This window comes from Vombatus ursinus, unplaced genomic scaffold (genome assembly GCF_900497805.2).
Source record: "Vombatus ursinus unplaced genomic scaffold, bare-nosed wombat genome assembly UNPS02015255.1, whole genome shotgun sequence".
Classification (NCBI taxonomy): Eukaryota; Metazoa; Chordata; class Mammalia; order Diprotodontia; family Vombatidae; genus Vombatus; species Vombatus ursinus.
In genome coordinates this window covers 30,606,401-30,628,234 of record NW_020955033.1, presented here as the reverse complement: position 1 = coordinate 30,628,234, position 21,834 = coordinate 30,606,401, and the positions used below count along the sequence as shown (strand labels likewise).

The following is a 21,834-nucleotide window of genomic DNA, read 5'->3' as shown; positions in this document are numbered from 1 at the left end:
GGACCCTATGTTTAGAGGCCTGTTCTAATCCAACTCATGCCCAAGAAGAACCCTGATTATAATACTTTTGCTTGAAGGTTTCCAAGAAGAGAGAACCCATAACCTCTAGAGAATGTTGATTCCACGGCTCTAATCAGGAAAGTTTTCCTGACATTAAGTCAAATTTAGCTCTTTAAAGTTTACAACCATTGGTCTTAGTTCTGCTGGCTGGAGCTGTACACAGCAACTAATTCTAAGTCTAGGTCAAATTCTAATTCTTCGTCCATACTACAGCCCTTCAAAGACTTGAAGGCAGATATCATGGCCCCCCGAGTCTTCTCTTCTCCTGGCTAGACAGCCCCAGTTCCTTCAAGCAATCCTCATTTGATAAACAGGATTGAAGAGAACCAATGAGTTCAAATCAGCAGGCCCATATTAACTACATCTTAGATTACTAAAAGAATTTGCAGGTGTAATTTTCTTAGTTCTTATCAGTGATCTTCGAAAGGCATTAGAAAGGATTTGGGGAAGATGACAGCAGATTGAGATCTAGAGGAGCCCAAATCTCGCAGGAAAACTTTGAAAGTGTACCAGAAGGAATAGTGATAAAGAAAATAAAAAGGAAACAGCTCAAACTTCTCCTTCTAGTCCAGAACTACACTGAAAGACTTCTAGAATCCTGCAAAAGCTATGAGACAAGCCAAGTAGGTAGAAGGCAAAGTATGCAAGCAAAGCAGACCCACAGCAGGAACAGGGCCGGACTAGTGCCCAGCATATTGCCAGTGCAGCCTACTCTCCATCTGTTGCAAGAAACAAGGCCAAGCTAGGACCTTGACAGTCTATACCCAAACCATTGTCTAGGCAGCTTGTGCACAGCCCAAAGCCCAAACATTCCAAGCCTGAACCATAACAGAAACAAGGCCAGACCAGTACTGGACAGCTTGGGGCCTAGGCAGCCCATACCCAAGCCACAACAAGATAAATGGCCAGGGGAACACATGGAGAGCAAAATACCTGGAGTCTTGCAGGAAACTTGCTATCAGCACAATCCACAACATCTGGCTAGGGTCTAGAAAGGTCACAACAAAGAAAGGAGCTAATTCCAAGTTCAGAATTTTGTAAGGACGACACAAAGAAGGAACCAAAGCCAAAGCCCAAGTTAAGCTACCAAGAGACTGAGCTAAAACTCAGGAATTCCTACAGAAGGTGGGTCCTAGTCTCTGCTACCACATCCAGGATTGAGCAGGGTCCATCCACACCATCCAAGAGTACAAGAGGGAGCAGATCCTACCCAAACACAAAAAACCCTAATCCAGAAACTGAGACAAGAGATATGAGTAAAGAGAAGAGAACGACGAACTCAATGTTATAGACTGAAAGAAGCCCAGGAAAAGTACCCAGAAGACAGTAACACTACAATAAATCTAAGCAAAGCCTCAGAGAAAAGAGCTTAATGTCCATGAGGACCAGAGAGTAACTAGAAGAATTTAAGCAAGAGAGGAAATAACATCTAGGGAGGAAAGAATAGCAAAGAGAATTCATAGCTTAGAACAGATGGTAGTAAGAATGGAGTGCCCTGAAAATTAGAATGGACCAAAGACAAATTAGTGAACTATATTAGAGAATGTAGAAGGATAACTGCTCAAATTTTCAATAAAGGAAAGAAGTTTGAGTCTATAAACTGTAGACCAGTGAGCTTGCTATCTATTCCAGCAAAAGTTTGGAACATATTACAAAGGGTATATTTTGTAAGCACAAAGACAGAGAAAAGACAGGTCATACCAAACTAACCATATTTCATTTTTAAAATATTAACTATACTCTTTGATCAGGGGATTGTTTTAAATACTATATAGCATGCTTACATTTTAAATATGCAAAAAAGTTTACTATATTATACTTGTGAATAATATGGAGAAAAGAGTTAAATCACAGTATAGTTTGCTAAACATGAAAAAGGTTGAATGACTAGACCCAAAGAGTATTTATTAATGCAGCAATATAATCTTTGAAAGAGGTCTCTAGTGTAGTGCCCTAGACATCTTTCCTTCACTCTGAGCTATTCAACAATTACATAATTGATTTGATAAAAGCATAGATGGTATGTTTGTCAAAGTTTCAGTTGACAAAGCTTGGCAAAATCCATATCCAAAAATAATAGAATAAATTCTATTGAATAAGGTGAAATTTAGCATGAGGAAATGTAAAATACCATATTTGGGGCGCAAAAATCAACTTCTTCATGAATACAGGTTTTGAAGAGGTATTACTAGTCAATAATTCTTGTGAAAAATGATCCAGGAGTTCAAGAAAACTACAAATGGGGCAGCTTGATGGTACAGTGTGTAGAGCACCAGCCCTGGAGTCAGGAGGACCTGAGTTCAAAAATGACCTCAGACACATAACACTCACTAGCTGTGACTCTGGGCAAATCAATTAACCCCAATTGCCACACACACACACACACACACACACACACAACTGTAGATGGATGTAACATGACAGCCAAAAAGTTAATGCTATCCCACAAAGCATGAAAAGAGTGTCCAGAACAAGGGTGGCAACAAGTGCTGTGTAGAGCACGTGTGGGATGCTGTGTTCAGTTCTAGGCACCATATTTTAAGAAAGACAGACAAGGTAGAAACTGTCAAGAAAAGGAAAGTAGATTGTAAGAAGACTGAAGAATATATTGTATCATCTGTAGGAATGGGGCATGTTTAAGCCACAGAGGCAGCTAGGTGGCTCAGGAAGAGTTCGAATCTGGCCTCAGACACTTACTAGCTGCATGACCCTGGGCAAGTTATTTAACTTCTGCTTGCCTTAATCCACTAGAGAAGAAATCATGTGACTGATAACTAAACAATGATGACAACAACAACAAAGCCTGAAGAAAAGACCTTGGGAGAAAAATGATGGCTCTTCAGATACTTGATCACTTCATACTTACTAGCTGTGTGACCCTGGGCGAGTCACTTAACCCCAACTGCCTCACCAAAAAAATTTTTTAAATGTCAAAAAATGATGGCTCTCTTCAAATATTTTCTTTTAGGCAATTGGGGTTAAGTGACTTGCCTAGGGTCACACAGCTAGTAAGTATCAAGTGGTCAGATTTGAACTCAGGTCCTCCTGACTTCAGGGCCAGTGCTCTATCCACTGGGCCACCTAGCTGCCTTCTCTTCAAATATTTGAAGTACTGTCATGTGGAGGACTGTTAGGTTTCCCTTCCCTGAAGGGCATAACTAGGAGATATGTGGAGGTGGCAGAAAGGCAAATTTAGTCTTGACATTTGGGAAATTGTCCTAACAATTTGAGTTTCCTAAAGGTGAAATAACTTGCCTCAAAAAGCGCTGGGTTCTTCCTCATTAGAAATCAAGTAGGGACTCAATGACTAGTTGTTGGGTTTGCTAAAGAGGTGATTCACATTCAAGTACAAATTGGAATCGATGGTCTCTGAAGTTCCTTCTAACACTATCATTCTGTGATTCTAGGAGTTTAATTGAATTTGTTAAGATCAAATACTTTGCTGTTTATATGCTTTTCAGAAATGTTTGCTGTGTTGGTCTGGTGGTTCTCATTTGCCTTCAGCTTAAAAATGCTAAATAACCAAAATAATCCAACAAATGGCAAGTAAATGAAATTTGTTAGGGAACTAGAGATGTGATGAATTTGATAAAAGAGGACAAAGTACCATAAAATGTTTTCAGAAAAGAATCCAAGAAAAACTATGCAGTGCTACAGCAATCCTGGTAATGTACTGAGTGATTAATGTAAATGGGTGAATGTCAAGCAGGAATGGAGAGAAAGGGATAAACCCGGAAAAAAAAATTTCCAAGAGAAAAATAGGATTTGGTAGCAGACTTTATAGTGAATGAAGGCAAAGGGAAATTCAGAGGCGATTCTTGAAGTTTCTAGCCTGGAAAACATAAATGATTATAGGTCTATGGCCCAAAATGCAATAATAGTTAGAAACAGTAGCCAGTTTGGGAAGGAAGGTGATGGGTTGGGTTTGTGGTGATGGAGGATGCTTTTACCTGATTCTTAATCTATGGAAACAGAAATACCAACCCACACTCCTTAAATCTTACTCCAGGTTGTATTGGTAACATGCAAACCATTTGTACACACAAGTGAAATGTAAGCATGTATGAGCTAATATGTTTCACTGGTCATTAAATTTCTCAGCTGTCCTATTTTCTAAGAAGCAAGCAATACACATTGTAACTCCATGAAAACTAGCCTTGTCCAGTACAGCAGGCTGAGTGCAAGGGGAAACAACAATAAGGAACAGCACCATTTTATACTCAGAGCGGCAAAATGAATTGATGTCTTCTTCAAATATGACAATCTAGAGTCAGCAAACACCGAGTATTTTGGAATGAATCAGTCAGAAACAAGCTAAACAACAATGCTCACAAGAGCTGGTAGGATTCCTTTGATGTCAGAGGATAGGCTCATAGATTCATCTGTCATTCAAGGTTTTCTGTCTACTACTCCATTTTATTTCTTGGGCAAGGGACCCAATCTGTCTAAATTGTACTTGTGGAACATGCCATTTGGGTCATCCTATAAGGAACTGGAGACATGTGAGAAGAGTATTAGTGAGCAACTGGAGTGAAAGATTAAACTGAACAGGGATATATTCAACTCAACAGACATTTATTAAGTGCCTACTATGTGCAAAGCACAGTATTAAGGATGCAGTAATGAACATGACACAGACTGTGCTCTTTAGGAACTTACAATACATATGAAGAAATCATGAAAATAAATAATCATTGTAGAAGAGAGGTGTGATGAGCAAAGAAGAAACCCAGGCAATGCGCTAGAAAAAAAATTTGAGGAGGAAGAGACCATTTTTAGCTTAGAATGGTGGGAGGTGTTCAGATAAGGCTTCATGGAGGAGATGACACCTGGTTTGGGCATTGAAGGATAGGAGGGAGATAAACAGAAGGAAATGGAGAAGGAAGTCTGTACCCAGGATGGAAGGTGGTATGAACAAAAGTACAGGACAAGAGAGATCAGAACAGAACAGAATCTGGATGGCAATCTTGTGTGGCCGTATTATAGAATATGTTAAAGGAAATTTGTTGTAGAGACATTTCAGTTCTGTCCAACTCTCCATGACCCCATTTGGGGTTTTCTTGGCAAAGATATTGGAATGATTTGCTATTTCCTTCTTCAACTCATTTTACAGATGAAGAAACTGAGGTAAACAGGATTAAGTGACTTACCCAGGACCACAGAGCTATGAGGTATCTGAGGTGAGATTTGAACTCAGGTCTTCCTGACTCCAGGCCCAGGGCTCTATCCACTCAGCCACCTAGCTGCCTATTAAAGGAAATTGTAGGAAATGAAACTAGAAATGTAGGTTTGAATCATATTGTTGAGAGTTTTGAATAGCAGAATCAAGATAAATGTGAAATTGTACAATTGAGTTCACAATTCTTTTACACAAGTATAGGAGGAAGTCATGAATAAAAACCATTCATGAGAGGCAGAACAATATAAGAAGCAACACCATAGTGTAGAAAGATTTAGAATCAGAGGACTTGGTTTGTCCCATAGGTTTTGTAGGATTCTATAACTCTTTCTGTGTACTTCTGGACTGGAATGAGAAGTTTTTAGCTGTTTCTCTTTGATTTTCTTTTCTTTTTTCTTTTTAATTTGTGGAATAAAACAAGCATGTCCATAACATGGTATAATAAAAAAGATGATTGCACATGAAACTGCAAATCTACTATGTACAACTTGCTATTCCTTTCAAATATACAACAAAATTATCAGTTAAATTTCTTTTTTTTCCTTATTTTAATTCCCTCCCCTTGCACACCCTAGAGATAGCTACCATTAGAGACAAATTGGTACATATATGTGTGTGTGTGTGTGTGTATATAATATATGTGTGTATATATGTATATATTTACATATGTGTGTATATATACATTCATGCATGCATATATATGTAAAATTGTTATATACATACTTCCATTTATCAGTTCTTTCTCTGGATGCAGATAGAGTCTTTCTTCATATGTCCCTTATAGTTAATTTGGATATTTATAATAGACAAAATAATTATTCACTCAAAGTCATTCTTAAAACAATATTGCTATTACTGTATACAATGTTCTCTTGGTTCTTCTAATTTTGTCTTCATTGTTGCATGCAAGTCTCTCCAGATTTTTCTAAAATCATTGAGCTCGTAATTTCTTATAGCACAGTAACATTCCATCATAATCATATACCACAACTTGTTCAGCAATTCTCCAGTTGATGGGCCTCCGTGCAATTTCCGGTTCTTTGCCACTATGAAAAGAACTGCTATAAACATTTTAGAACATACAGGTTCTTTACCTTTTTCCCTAATAATCTTTGGAAATAGACCAAATAGTGGTATTGTTGGGTCAAAAGCTATAGATAATTTAATAACTCTTTAAGCATAATTCCAGATTGCTCTCCAAAATGGTTGGATTGTCTTTATCACTCTTCCTTCTGGTATACTTCTAGAGTTTTACTGGAAGATTTTTGGCTCCTCTAAATCTTAATATGCAACTATCCTCCTCAATATACTGTAACTTGCTATCCTGGACAAGTCATTTGACCTCTCTCAACATGAGTTTCCCCATCTGCAAAATGAGGAAGTTGGACTACATGATTGCAGAGCTTAGTGTCTTACTTAAATGCCCAAAAAATTATTTTAAATGGTCCTAATAGTATATTTTCCAAGCTATCCACATCCAGAGAAGAACTTTGGAGTCTGAATGCAAATAGAAGCATACTATTTGGTTTTTTTCTTCTCTTTTGTTTTGTTTCTTCTTTCTTGTGCTTCTTCCTATTGGTTCTAATTCTTCTTTACAACATGACCAATGTGAAAATACTTTTAATAGGAATATATACGTAGAGCCTATATCAGATTGCATGCCATCTTGGGGAGGGAGGAGGGGAAGGAGGGGGAGAAAATTTAAAACGCAAAATTTATTGAAGTGAATATTGAAAACTAAAAATAAATTAATTAATTATAAAAAAGAAAAAGAAAAAATAGTATATTTTCCAGCTCAAGCAATATGATAATCTACTGTCTTCTGCACGGGCTTGCACAGGTACAATATTGTCTAATTCCAGATACTTTATCTCAAGTAGTACATTGACAAACTGTAAAACCCACAGCAAGACAAGTGGGGTGGTGAAGAGTCTAAAAATGTCATATAAGGAATTATTGAAGGAATTGAAGATGTTTAACATGGAAAAGATAAAATTTGGTGGTAGCATTACTGTCTTCAAATTATTTGAAGGGCTGTCATATGGAAAGGGCATTAAATTCTGCACAGTACCAGAGAATATAACTTTGGAACCAATGAGTGGAAGTTATAGGAAGCAATTTCACCCAACATAAGGAAAAATATTATGATAATTAAAACTGTCAAAAAACAGAGTGGGATGTGTGTTTCCCATCACTGCAAGTGTTCAGCATTTGGATGACCATCTCTCTGGGATATTGTGATGTGGTTTTCTGTATTAAGTAGAAGTTTGAACCAGTTAACAACTAAACCCCCATATAACTCTGGTCAATGTTTCTATGTGGATTTCAGGGTTAATATAATAGAGAAGGTGACAGACGCCAGGATAGTGAATGAGTTCAGCAAAAAAAAAATTTTAGAAATTTAAAATCAGTGAGCTAAGGACAAAGCTTTGAGGGACCCCCACTATTTAGGAAAAAAGAAGAATAACTGTAGACAGCAAAGATAATAAGGAAGAAGGAATAATCCACAGAGAATGGAACATAAAAAGAAAAATTCTTTGAAATGGAAGCCAAAGAATGAAAAATGTTCAATGCATAATACATAAAGGGGGTATGCTAGAGCCAGTGGGAACTGGCTCAGGGATTGCAAGAGTTGATTGTTAAATTTTCAGTGTGAGCATTTATGCTTTTGAACTTGGAAAATCCTTCAAATCAGGATTTTATTTATTGTTTTGTTGATTGTCTAGAATGAAGAAAATTATAATAATACAGATTAACCTTAATAGTGTATCGCATATGCTTTTTTTTGAGAGAGCCAGTTAAACATTTATCGGAATACCCTTGAATGCTTATTTCAAAAAAGAATGTCAAATGCCACAGGGAAGTAAAGAAGGTTAAGAACTAAGGCCATTGGGTACGTTAAGAAGTTCAACAGTGACCTTCCAGAAATTAGTTACAGTGATGGAGGCAAACACAAGGATTCAGAGAATGGTTGCACAGGAAAGAGAGGAAACTGGGGTCAACTACAGGCTCAGTGGGGACATAGGACTGATGGTGAAAGGGACCTCAGAGACTATCTAGTTCTAATCCATTTCCCTTATTTTACAGAAAAGGAAACTGAAGCCTAGGGAGACTGAGTGACTTGTCCAAGGTCACCTGAGTAATAGGTATCAGAAGTGGGGGTTTGAATCCAAGTTTAATAGCAAAAGGAAGGAGAAAAATAGAGATAAAAATAGTTAGGAATTGGACAAGGGAAATGCCATGGAAAACCTTCTTAAATACTAAGTGGCTCTTAAATCTAAATGCATGGAGAATTCAAAGGTAACCACCATCCTCAGAGATGACTTTATTTCCTGTGCTGAATATGTTATACCACCACTGTGACTTGTGTTAAATAGATAAAAGGCTGGTACAAATGAGTCAAAATTATATGACTTAATTTTTTTCTTAAAACACTTGAGATTTAAAAACTAAGGCATGTGGAATGTTTGCACAAGCATGTATATATATGCTTGTGTTTTGAAGTTTTTATCAAACCTGTCATAGCTAATATATTGTAAGTGTTTGAACTCTCCCAAATATTTGTGCTCAAGGATGAAACTCTCTTTTGGTAATTCCTACCAAAATCCTACCAAAAACAAGTCTTTCCTCCTCTCCTTCAGATAAAAAAAAAGCTAAAAAAAAAACTAATAAGAGAAAGCCTTATAAGTGATCAATTGTGTTCATTTGTATTTAACTAGGTTCCTCAAGATGAATGGACTGGGTATACCCCTCGTGGAGGCAAAGATGATGAGATCCCTTGCCGAAGAATGCGCAGTGGCAGTTACATCAAGGCAATGGGGGATGAAGACAGTGGGGACTCAGATACCAGTCCCAAACCTTCCCCAAAGATTGCAGCCAGAAGAGAGAGCTATCTCAAGGCTACACAGCCATCTCTTACAGAACTCACCACACTCAAGTAAGATGACATAACCCTTAACTCACATAATACAAGTCAGTCTGGTACCAGCTGTTGTAGGAATTCTGGATTCAAAATACTTGGTGGAAGAGAAAAGGGAATAAGGAGAGATGGGAAAAGTGATGGCATGTTAAATGGTAGTATGATGTACTTAACCATTTTTCCTTTCCCTGGGTCTGATTTCATGTTTATCCTGGTATCTTCAAGGGCAAGTCCTATCCAGATAATATATTATGAGTCATTAACATTCAAAAAGAAGGGCTTGAATTTTTTGTCAGATGCTTTATTATCAGAAATAAAAATAATAAAGGGAAAGTGAGGATCCACATTTGGATATTTATTCTATTTCTTCTCCTTCTTGAAAGGACAAGATAGGCTACAGTGTTCATGCATTCCTGCCTCTGGCTGGATGGATTCCATGAACAGCGGTGTGTGTTTCAAAAACATAGACTGGATACTCTCTCAAAAGGCTTGAATTTTTAAAAATTCTTGAAAAGACATAAAATGTCAAGGTGACCAAAAGAATCAAAATATTTCCAGTCTCTAAATTGGTTCTGCCATTAAGTCTGCATCTTCAAGATTCCTTGAGAATTTCAGTTAATTACAAAAATGTGATTATTCAGGAGGATCTTAAATAAGGTAGTGGTTGTTTTAGTAATTGAAAGAGATTTGAAAGTTCTTAAAGTGTATTCCTCAAGTTTGTCACTTGGCAGAAAAATGTATTTTTTTTTCCATATTCAAAAGTAGGGTTTTTTTTGTTTTCAAAAATCCAGTTAAAAGTGGCACTCATGTCAGTTGTACTTGATACAAATGGAGAACAATAGTGAAAATGCAACTATTCAAAATCCTATTATTCTAAGCAAGATTTGATTCAACTTGGAAGAAAACTTGGTGGGATTAAATCAGAAGTTTGATTGGGTGTTGAATATGTTATCCACTGAATGCAGAGGAGAAATTTCATTATAATATGAAAAACATGTTGCAAAAAGTAGCATTTTTAAAAATTACACAGAAAAGTGGTTTTGATGCAGCATTGTGGGAAAATATCATGCTCTACATTGGAGAAGAAAGTTTAATAAAAACTTGACCAGTAGCCAAAGCAAGAGAAAAAAAATAGACAAGAGAACTAGCTGAAAATGCTTTTTAAAAAATAGTTAGCTGTAGGCTATGACATTTAAGAAGCAAAACTTAGTATTGGTTAAATTTTTAAAAAAATAGTCAGGAAAGTCCCCTGCAGGGGACAGAAAGCTGAAACTGACTTCAGATCATCCTAGTCATGTGTTTTTCATCTCTGACAATCATAAGCAGACAACAGAAAGGGAAGATTATTTTCTATTCTCATGGCTTATAGTTTCCTCTTCATCTGTATTATCACTGAAGGCTGAGTGCCCCTTGAACAAAAGATGCCCACAAACCATTCTCTTCAAATGTGTACACCTAGGCAGAGACACAAATAACACATGCTACCTACCCTGACCAGGTCAGCTGAAATTAACTGATATGAGAAATGTGAAAGACCCCCACCAGCAAGCCTTCCCCTTCTTTCTGGATAAAAGTTCCCACTATTTGAGTCACTAATGGTTCATTCACAAGAAGCAAGATACTGTCCCCAGAAAGCAAGAGCAGAACAAAGGACATGAGAGAAGGCTTTGAGTAAATCATAACTACCATAGGCTTCTCAGTGACGGGGTTGGACTAAATGAACTTTCAGGCCTGGGATCCTTTCCTTTCCTTTCCTATCAAATGAAATAATGTAGGTAAAGTATTTTGTAAACCAAAAAGCAGCAACATAAATGCCAACTATTATCATTATTAAATCCAGAGCTCACATTCTATAAGGCTCTCATTAATATCTAACAACCAAAAAACAATTATTAAGCCCTCACTCTATCAAAAAGTACAGCAAGTGAGACCCAGCCCCTGCTCTCAAAGAAATAATAATCTAACAAGGGAGATAAGGCAAGACACCACTAACTATAATACAAGATAGAATAAAATAAGTACATTAAGAAACACATAAAACACTACAAATAGTTGGTGGTTGAAGAGATTGCTTCTCACTGAGGCAGAGGACAGAACTAGGGAAAGTTTTGTGGATGAGGTAGCTTTTGAGATAGGCCTTGAAAGACAGGATTTCAATTGATATAGATTAAGCACCACTTCTCAGTGCTTTTTGTTGGGTCAAATGCTCCAGTGAATCCTTTAGACTAGAGCATGAGGCACAAAATCAGATCAAAATTGATCTAGATACTAAGAACTATCCTTCGAGAAAAGCAACTTAGTATAGTGAAAAGAGCATATTAGAGAAAAGGAAAGAGATTGACAGAAGATAAGGGATCTGTCCATAGTAGCACAACTAGAAAGGTTAAGAGATCAAATTTAAACCCAATTCTCTCCTGAATCTAAGTCTAGGGTTCTTTCTACTAAGACACATTACCTTTCTAGTCTAACCCTCTCATTTTATATGTAAGGAAATTGAGATCTAGTCCACTAAGTCATGAGTTGCTCAAGATCACACAATTATTTCCTGGGAGATTCAGGTCGGCAAAATAGATGTCCTACCTTTTAATCTAATTTCCTTTTAAATATTTCCTGTTTGCCAGTACCTTATCTCTTATTCCCTAACTCTTGACCTTAGCCTCTGAAATCACCTTAATAGTTTTGGTCAGGACCATTTAATGTGTCTTTGTATACAACTTATCTCTCCTATGTAATATAGTAAACATTTCTAACATAATTTGCAAATTACAAAGTACAATAAAAGTATATACCAATGATTAAGTGCATTCTACAAGTACAAAAATTCTGACCATCACCAATTTTATGGGATTTCTTTCCTACTGATGTTTTGACTGAAAATAATTATTCCTATACAAGTTTGATGTGGTTAGTACCTCATGAGAAAAAGATCTCCATAACTAAGGAATTGCCATTTCCCCAAAGAGAAGACTATATTTATATTCCTACTTATCTGACATTTAAGTCAACTTTTTTTCCTCCTTCCTCCTCAACAATTCACAGCTTTAATGACTCAGAGTTTATTCAACCATGATAACTAAAATTAGTTAAAGTGGGATTGGGGCAACTTTTAAGGTCTTTGACTCCTGTTTCCTATCAAATATTGAGGAGACAGTATTATTAGATGTCTTTAATTTTTCCCCCTTTCTTTTTTCTTTGTCTATTTTCCAAAGGCTATAGAATAAACATATTTGTTAGACCTCAACTATGTGTCAACTAATTCCCTGATACTCATTTAATAACTGATAGTGGTTTAATGCATTAATTTTCCCATGAGGTCTTTCTATTTTAATAGGAAATTCTTTAACACCCCTCCAAAAACATGAATCTTTAATATTAGAATTTCAGCCACCCAGAGAGATACTCTAGACTATGATACCTGTGTCACTGCCTACTGAAAAGCCGAATAAAAGATTTCTTCCATAACTAGGACTGTTTCATAGGATTTTAGGCCTTTTTTTTTCAATTAACAAGTACTGTGTTTATTTTCTCTCCCTCTCACCTTCCCCATTAAAAAAAAACTGTAACAAATATGCCTAGTCAAGCAAAACTAATTCCTTTATTGACCATGTCCAAAAATGTATGTCTCATTCTATGTCTTAAGTCACTTCTCCAGTAGGAAGTAGATAACATGCCTTCCTCATTTGTGCTCTGGAATCATGTTTGTTCACTACTATGGTGATCAAAAAGGTTCAAGAGACATAATTTCTGGGTAATTTAAACATTTTATTAAAATGCCAGCATTTTATTGACCATCTCTCTCTTAGATCAAAGACAATCATGACCTCAGGCTCATGGCTATTGGAAGAGAGGTGCTCTTGCGAATGGCAATAAACTCTGATTGGTTAACAATTAATGAGAAAATGAATATTACAATGAAGGGCTTGACCTGAACTTTGTGTCATTTACTACAAAGAATACTATATACTACATACATATTTATGTGCTACAAAGAAAATGTATGTACAAAGCCTGAGCAGAAGGGATTTTCACCTTAGATTAGAAATCTGATCTCTTTGAGTGGAGTAGCAATTCCCAGAATGGGGAGAATGTTAATCCCATCTTCCATCAGGCCAGTCCTTGAGAGATTAGACAAGGAAATAGGACAGGGGGGAAAAGCTGGAATCCCCCCAATTTTAATAATCGGCTATTAACATAACAGAGAAATAATCATTTCTCTTACTCCACTGATTGGTTTTTTAAGTCTTTCAAAGTTATTTGTCTTTACAACGTATTACTGTTACTGTATAAATTGTGCTCACTTCACCCTGCATCAGGTTCATATGACTTCCCAGATTTCTCTGATATTAACCCAGTCATCATTTCTTATAGTATATATTATTCCCTTACGTTCATACGCCATCATTTGTTCAGCTATTCCCCAGTTGATGGAAAGTCCCTTAGTTTCCACTTCTTTGCGCCACAGAGAGCTGCTATCAATGTTTTTGTGTCTTTTTCCTTTTTCTTTGAGGATCATTTTAGAGCAAGAACGAACTTCAGAATCCATCTATTCAAACCTCCTTATTTTATAGATGAGGAAACTGAGACAAAGGAAGGTTAAGTGACTTAAACAAAGTCACACTGCTAATAAGTATCAGAGATAAGATTTAAACCCAAGTCCTTGGACTCCAGAGCTGAAGTCTTTTCCATTGTACCAAGTCCCACTCCTCTGTTACCCTGATAAATCAAAATATATCCAAATTTTACCTTCAAATAATATTTTTTTAATGGAGAAGAGTGAGCGAAGAATCATTGGAGTACTGTGAATTCAAAATCAAAATCTTCAGTTAACCGATAGCCTATGGTATTATATTAAATATTTCTACTGCAATTCATTCACAAATTTAGGAGATGCATAAGGAGTATATGAGAATGGAATGCAGATTATGCTATAGATATGAACACTCAAAATTGGCACTGCTCATCACGAATGTTGTAACCAGAACAGTGGTGACCAGATGATGAAGATTTGGGGCCCTGACAGCTCTATGAATCTGCTTATTGAATCTTATCATGAAATCATTTCCACTGGGATGAAATCAGAGCTCTGAAATTCCTGAGGTAGTCCTGAGCTTAAGCAAATAAGTCTTCTAGGCTTCTTCCCCTTCAATTCAATTTAACAAATACTTATTAAGCACCTACTAAGTGCTAGGCATTGCGTATGCAAAGACGAAAAATGGAAAATAGACCCTGCCCTCAAGGAAATTTGATTTATACTGTTTCTTCCTCTATCTCCAACCCCTAAGTGAAAACAGTTCCTGTAGGTTCATTTTCTGTAACATTTTAGGTTTTAAAAGTTCTTTTAACTTTGACAGAAAGGAATCATCCCTTTTTTGAGTTTTTTATTGGTAGTTATGCCTACGTCTCTGGGAAATTAGACCTTGAATAATATAGCGTTTACCAATGTGCCTCCAAATAGTCTCTGCATTGTTGAAGTAAATTTGTCCTACTTAATTCTCAAGTCCATTAATGCTCTTAATCCATGCCCAGTGACTACCAGCATCTTTTTCCCTTGGATTTATGATACTACTCTGGGTTTTTGTTTCACTATCTATAAAATGTAAGGCATATATTCAAGGTTTACTAAATTTCCTTCCAGCTGTAACAATCTGTTAGCCAATTAGCCTCATCATGGCATGAATTCTTTGCATTCTCAAAGGCTATGCCAAGAGAACACAAACTTTGGCAGGTCCTATCAAATTTGAAAGGCCTAAGACCAGCCTAGGTAAGGTCAGAGAAAGGCTCATAACCAAAACGATGTTGACTGGGTAATGATTTTTTTAACCAATGCAAATCATTAAACCAGATACCAAAATGTTTGTTATGAGTACTCACACCAATTGAATCCTAGATTATTTGAAGAGGAGCCACTAATAACTCTGTCTTCAAACAGATAACAATCTCTCTGGGCCTCAGTTTCTTCATCTGCAAAATGAAATAAGTTGAAGTGGATGATTTTCATCTTTGTGTGGGTTTTTCTTCTTTCTCTCTTTTGAGACACCATATCCTCTACTGATCTTCACATGCCACGCTTTCCCTCCTACCCACCTACTGTTCCTCATGCTCCTTCTCTTTCCCAGAAAGAGAAGAGGGAGGGAAAGTGCATGATAGGAAAGGGTGCCACTTTTTGTCCATCTTGATCTTAGGTTTGGTGAAATGTCTTTTCTATTTTCTCTGATACTTCATCCTAATGCCTCCTACTCCCCCCCTTCCTCCCCCCCTTTCGTTAAGTTGCACATGTCACATGATATTAGCAAAAAAAATTAAAGGTCATCATTGAAACTACAGATTTCTGTTTAAGTCTCCAGGGACATTATCCATGTTTTGGAATTTATGGACAAAGTTTCCAACTCAACTCTAGCTACAGCCCCTGTACCATCTGCTACAAAAGGTGAAGAATTTAAATAAAGGAAAAGTGTCATATTTTTTCTCAGCTATAAACCAAAACTTCTTCTATTTTTCTAGAAAAAATAACAGCTTAATAATACGTAGAACAAGCAGCTTATTCATATGATTTCAAATGCTTCCCCCCCCCAAAAAAGTCATCCCTCAATACTACAGCACCTATAGAAAAAAAAAACTGTCCCTCAAAGATACCCTTTCTGACTCTGAAATTGAATGATTCTGATTGTAATATATGTGAAATTTGGGAGAACCTTGATTTTTATAGGGTAGGAATGATTGCAATGCAATTTAGGAATTACAAAATCACTCTTATAATGAGCTAGGACTGACTGGATTCCACCTGCTTGAAAGGCATGAATGCCCAGTGTGCAAATAGAAACCCAGTCTGTGCCTCTAAAAAAAAAAGAAAGAAAGAAATGGCTTATAAATTGAAATATATTTGCTTTGGTAGAAATGGGAAGTTTCAGAAGGATGAGATGGGAAGTGGCCAAAAGAATAGGAAACAGAAGTCAGACTGCCTAGTGAACTGATTGATGTTGCCTGGCATTGCCATTGGAGGAAAAAGAAACAGACAGACAGAAAGCTGGATAACAGGTGAAGCAGGGGTGTGCAGCTCATCAGAGCTGTGCCCAGAAAAGAGAGATTTGTAAGATTTCTGTGAGTGGCAAGATCAGTAGGAATACTCTCCCAATCAATCTTTTAAGAAGATAACAGTTCTGACTTAGAACTGAGGGGTCAGTGTCAGGATGAGACAGTTCTGACTTGGACTGTGAGTAAAACATCCACTGTCCTAATGCATGCTTCCTTCCCAAAGGCAGCTGCACCTCAGGTAAGCTTCTTCACCCCTTCCCTTAGGCACAAAAATTCCTAGTTGTAGCTCTGGGGAGACCTAGCAAGAAAGGACTAAGTCCTCTAGAGGAGGGTTAGGACAACTTAGGAGTAAAAGAGAAAACAGCAATCTATTCTGAGTCTGATGAGGGAAGAGAATCTGGGTTGAAATCCCATCATACTACTTACTATCTGTGTGATCCTAGGCAAGTCATTTAATCTATCTGGTCCTCAATTTACCCATCTGTACATTGAATGAGTTGGACTAGATACTCTCTAAGACCCCTTCCAGCCCACTTTCTCTTCTTTAACTTTTTCCCAGAATATCCTCCATGCCTGAAATGAACTCCTCTTCATCTCTGTGTCTTAGAATTGAAGGTTTTCTTCAAGACTCAATGCCACATTCTACAGATCTTTCCTGTTCTTCTAAGTTGTTAGTGTCTTTCCTTTTAAGGTTTCCTTTCATCTACTATGTATTTATCTTGTACATGTTGTCTCCCCCATTAAAATGTAAGCTTCTTGAGGGCAGAAAGTGTTTTGCTTCTTTCTTCGTTGTATCCCCAGCATTTATTATAACTGCTAGGATTTAATAAGTACATAATAAATCACAGAACAGAAAATAGGCTAGTACTGAGGGACTAGAGAGTGCATTGCACAGATTAAGGTATAAAAGGACAGCTTGTGAAGAGTTTTAAATACCAAATATTGATCCTAGCAGTAAAAGTGAACCACTGCAATTTACTGAGTAGGGAGGTGATATGATCAGACCTGTGCTTTAGGAAATTCATTTTGGCAGCTGTGTGGAGGATGTGTGAGGAGAGAGAAACCTGAGGCAGGGAAACAAATTAGGAACCTATTGCAATACTTAATAACAGAATCTCCCAATTGGAAAGAGCTTCAGAAGCCATGTAGCCCCACATGAGTTTTCCTCCAGTGAGGAGAAGGGAAAGGAGGACAGGGAATACAATGCCTCCTGAGGCAGCCCATTCCACTTTTGAATAGCTCTAAATGTTGGGAAGTTTTTCCTTAATTCAATCTGCTCTTTTGTATCTTTTAAGCATTATTCCTTATTCTGCCTCTGGGGCAAAGTATAATAAGTCATACACGTGATGATCCTTCCCTTCACCTACTTCAAGATAATTATCACCCCCCATCCCCAATTCTCTTTTCTAGGCTAAATCTCCTCAATTCCATCAACCAATCCTCAAATGTCATGATCTTGAGGACCTTCACCATCCTGATTTCTTTCCTCTGGACATTCTCCAAGGTTATCAGTGCCCTTGCTTAAATGTGGCACCAGTACTGAACACTATACTCTAGGTTTCGTCTGACTAGGGCAGAATACAATGGAATTCTCACTTCCCTGGGTTGGACAATGTGACTTTCTTCAGTCAGTATAAGGTTGACTTTTTTGGATGTTGTATCACAGTTGACTTATATTGAGCATGCAGTCCATTAAAACCCCCAGATCTTTTTCAGTTGTTCTGCTCTCTAGTCAAGACTTCCTAATATTTATTGTGAGGCTGACTTTTTTAACCTTGTTAAACTCATCTCATTAGATTCAACCCAATAGTTTAGCCTGTAAAGATCTTTTGGGATCCTTATTCTGTCATCTACTCTATTAGCTATCTCCACCAATTGCCTTTATCCAAATCATTGATAAAAATACTAAATCAAACAAAACCAATGATAGTTCCCTAGGACACTCAGCTCGAGACCTCCCTCTTGTCCACTATCATATGTCATATACACAAACACTTAAAATATATAAGCTATTTTGTTAGAATAAGAGTAAATCTCTAAGTGTAAACTCCATGCAGATAAGGTAAATTAAAGATATTCCATCTGATGTTATTCCATTACCTATGCACAAACTTCAGCCTAGATAGCAGTCTCCTCCAGGCACTCTCTGTTTTGGCTCCTTTTTTGTTGCCCATCTCAATCTCTTACCTCAACCCTTAGGATTACTATGCTTTCCTGCTCACTGTTTATCCTTCTATCTCCAATACCAAACTGAATACTCTCTCTCTCACCTACCGCCCAGGGTTGTCATGAAGATTAAATGAGATGATTTTGTAAAGGGTGCAGCACTATGTGTGTGTGTGTGTGTGTGTGTGTGTGTGTGTGTGTGTGTGTGTGTAAACATATGAACACATACAGCTCTATGGAGGTGGGGAAAGGGGAGTTTTTGTGTGTGTCTGACAATCTCAACCAAGGCCATCTGGCTTAGAACCCTGAATTCTTAGAGGGTAATGAACCACCTGTGATTGTTACTTAGAGAATGAGAAAAGGATCATAGAATTTTAGAACTTAAAGAAATCCTTACAGATGTTATCATAGTTTTACAGATGAGGAAACTGAAACTTAAACAGAAATAAAACTAAAACCCAGGTTTCTTGAGTCTCAGGCCAATACGCTGTTCAATACTGTGAGAATTGCTAAATCACATCAGTAAGAATTCATTGAACACCTGTTAAGTTTCTAGCTAGCTACTTTCTGCTCTGAGGGTACAAAAGCTCCTGAAGGAATTTATAATCTTATGGAGGAACAAAAACATACATAAAATAAATTAACAGAGAACAATTCAAGGCAAAATTGTAATTTGCCATGAGGGAGTTGGGTTTAGTGAATCAAGGCTTTGAACCAAGAAGACTACATTCATGGAAACTCTTTAGGTGGAAATTGGATGAATTAAGATTTCAAAGAGCAAGCCCAATGAGAAGCAAGCCCAATGAGAAGCAAGCCACAACTATATTGCTTACTGAGATGGCATTTCACCCAATGCCTTTGGTCAAAAAGGAGAAAAAAATTTTCTAGGGCATCCTTTTAGGAGGCAATGACCCCCTTTACAATGGAAAGGGGGAAGAGGGAAAGGGGAAGTGGGGAAGGGAAAGGAATTAGCATTTATATATGGCACCTATGTGCCAGACACTGAGATAAGCATTTTTTTGCAAATATCTCATTTGATCCTTACAACAATCCTTCTAGGTAGGGACTATTATTATCCCCATTTTACTGAGGTAGACAGAGGTAAAGTGACTTGCCCAGGATCACCCAGCTAGTAAGTATCTGTGGCTGGACTTGAACTTAGGTCTTGCTGACTTCAAACCCAGATTCTTATCTACTCCACCACCAACTGCCTATATAAGGACCACATAAGGTAAATATAGCATATGAAGAAAAAAGATTTGGGTTGAATTTAAGAGAAAGAGTAGAGAGATGATACAGGACTCAGCAAAATAGCGTAATAATAATCAAAAAGGCTTAAGGATCTCAAAGCTCTTGAAAATTAAAAGAGGAAAAAAATAAAACAAAAAGCATGGAGAGATGAAGGAAACACATGAAAAGCACTTCCACCCACCAGAATAGCAAATGCACAGCTGCAAAATATGCCTCCTTTTCTGCCTGCAAACAGTACCCAGGCTCTAAGACAATGTGACTCATAAACGAATATTAAAATAGAGCTCCTTGGCCTCTTGGAAGGAGAACATTTTGTAAGAAGGGCCATTGTCAAAGTTAATCTTTAAATTCAGATACAGGGTGAACTTTATTCACCAATAAAAAAAATTCTCAACATAATTTAATTGGCAATATTTGCTACTTCTTTCTTACCAATAATAACACATCTCATTTATTTGAGTTTGGGCCAAATCATTTGAAGTTAAGAAGATAGATATAAATCTTCTCTCCTGTTTCTTTTCCTCAGATTTCCTTAAAGAAACCATTGCACTTAGCCGGCAACCAATATTAGTGTTTGACCAATGCTAACTAAGACTCTGCAAACAGCATTCTGTTCATAGCAGACATTTAATAAATGTTGAATTAAATTCCCAAGTAAGGTAAGCTATAACATGCCAACTCAGCCCACCAAAGCTCTGTACATTGTTTTCCCTAAACGGTTTCCCATAGCAACTTCCTGTTATACACATAGTCTGATTCTGGTGCTATCTAAAACCATCTTCTGTGTTTATCTATTTGACTCTCACTAACCATTTCCTTTAAATTTCATGACAGTTCCATTGAATCCAAATAATAATTTAAAAGCACAAACAGGTTGTTTTCTTTACAAAAAAAAAAGTTAAATGACTAGGCAAAATAGAAAAACAAAATGGGACTTACTGCAGCCTGGTTTGGCACTCATCACTTTCAGAGAGAAAATAATTTTAGGACTTGAAGAAAGCAGATCTAGCTCCATTAGTTTGTACAAGGATCCTAGCACTAGATCAACTGGAATCCAAAACCTGATAGCATAACCCCTAATCTAGTCTATCTAAATTGGAGAAAACCACTTTCACCCTTAGGTTAGCTGAAATACAGTTTCAAATGTAATGTTTCAAACAAATTTTTTGCTAAGGGGACAAATACAACTCCTAGTTATATACTGATTTTGTTGGCATGAAGTTTACAAGGGACACAACCCTTCTTATTTTTCCTCAATGCAATTCAGTAAATATTTATTATACAGCCAGACTATGTGTCAGAAAGACAGGCTCAAGTCCCACCTTTGACTGTTTGACCCTAGGCAAATAATTTAACATTCTAAGTACCACAAGCAAATAGCTAAGATTGTAAATTATTGAACACTTGTTTATCTGCCTTGCTAGGAGGAGTTTACTTAGGAGGAGCTACCTAAATCACACTGTATCCCTACTATATCCCTCCCCTTCTCCTTTAAAAAAAAATTAAATGTCCATTTTGGATACCAAAGTGAAAAATGACACAATTGTTACCATCAAAGAGCTTATAATCTTTTTTTGTTTGCTTATTTTTTATTATTATTTTTATTTGATTATTTTTATTTTTATTTAATTTTTTAATTTAATTAATTCATTTATTTATTTTTAGTTTTCAACATTTACTTCCACAAGATTTTGAGTTCCAAATTTTCACCCCATCTCGCCCCTCCCCCCACCCCAAGATGGCATGCATTCTGAATACCCCTTCCCCTAGTCTGTCTTCCCTTCTATTTCTTCCCCCCCTTCTCTTATCCCCTTCCCCTTCTATTTTCCTGTAGGGCAAGATAGATTTCTGTAACCCATTTCCTGTATTTCTTATTTCCCAGTTGCATGTGAAAACTTTTTTTTTAAACATGTGTTTTTAAAACTTTGGGTTCCAAATTTTCTCCCTTCCTCGCTCGCCACCCACCCTCATTGAAAAGGCAAGCAATTCAATATAGGCTATACATGTACAGTTATGCAAAACACTTCCATAGTAGACATGCTGTGAAAAACTAACTCTATTTCCCTTAATCCTATCCTGCCCCCCCATTTATTCTATTCTTTCTTTTGACTCTGTCCCTCCTCAGAAGTATTTGTTTCTGATTACCCCCTTTCCTAATCTGCCCTCCTCTCTATCATCCCCCTACTCTTTTGTCCCCTTCCCCTCCTATTTTCCTGTAGGGTAAGGC

At 37.0% G+C, this 21,834-nt stretch overlaps 1 protein-coding gene across 6 annotated transcripts in view; it reads left to right on the top strand.

The window, feature by feature from the left end:
- The window catches only part of LOC114031836 (disks large-associated protein 1), a 411,078-nt gene that overhangs the window by 84,342 nt on the left and 304,902 nt on the right, over positions 1–21,834 (top strand). For all 6 annotated transcript variants that reach the window (XM_027846987.1, XM_027846986.1, XM_027846991.1 and 3 more), the window contains exon 2: positions 8,959–9,176. In XM_027846987.1, the coding sequence (XP_027702788.1) occupies positions 8,959–9,176 (218 nt within the window). The remainder of the gene's footprint in view (positions 1–8,958; positions 9,177–21,834) is intronic.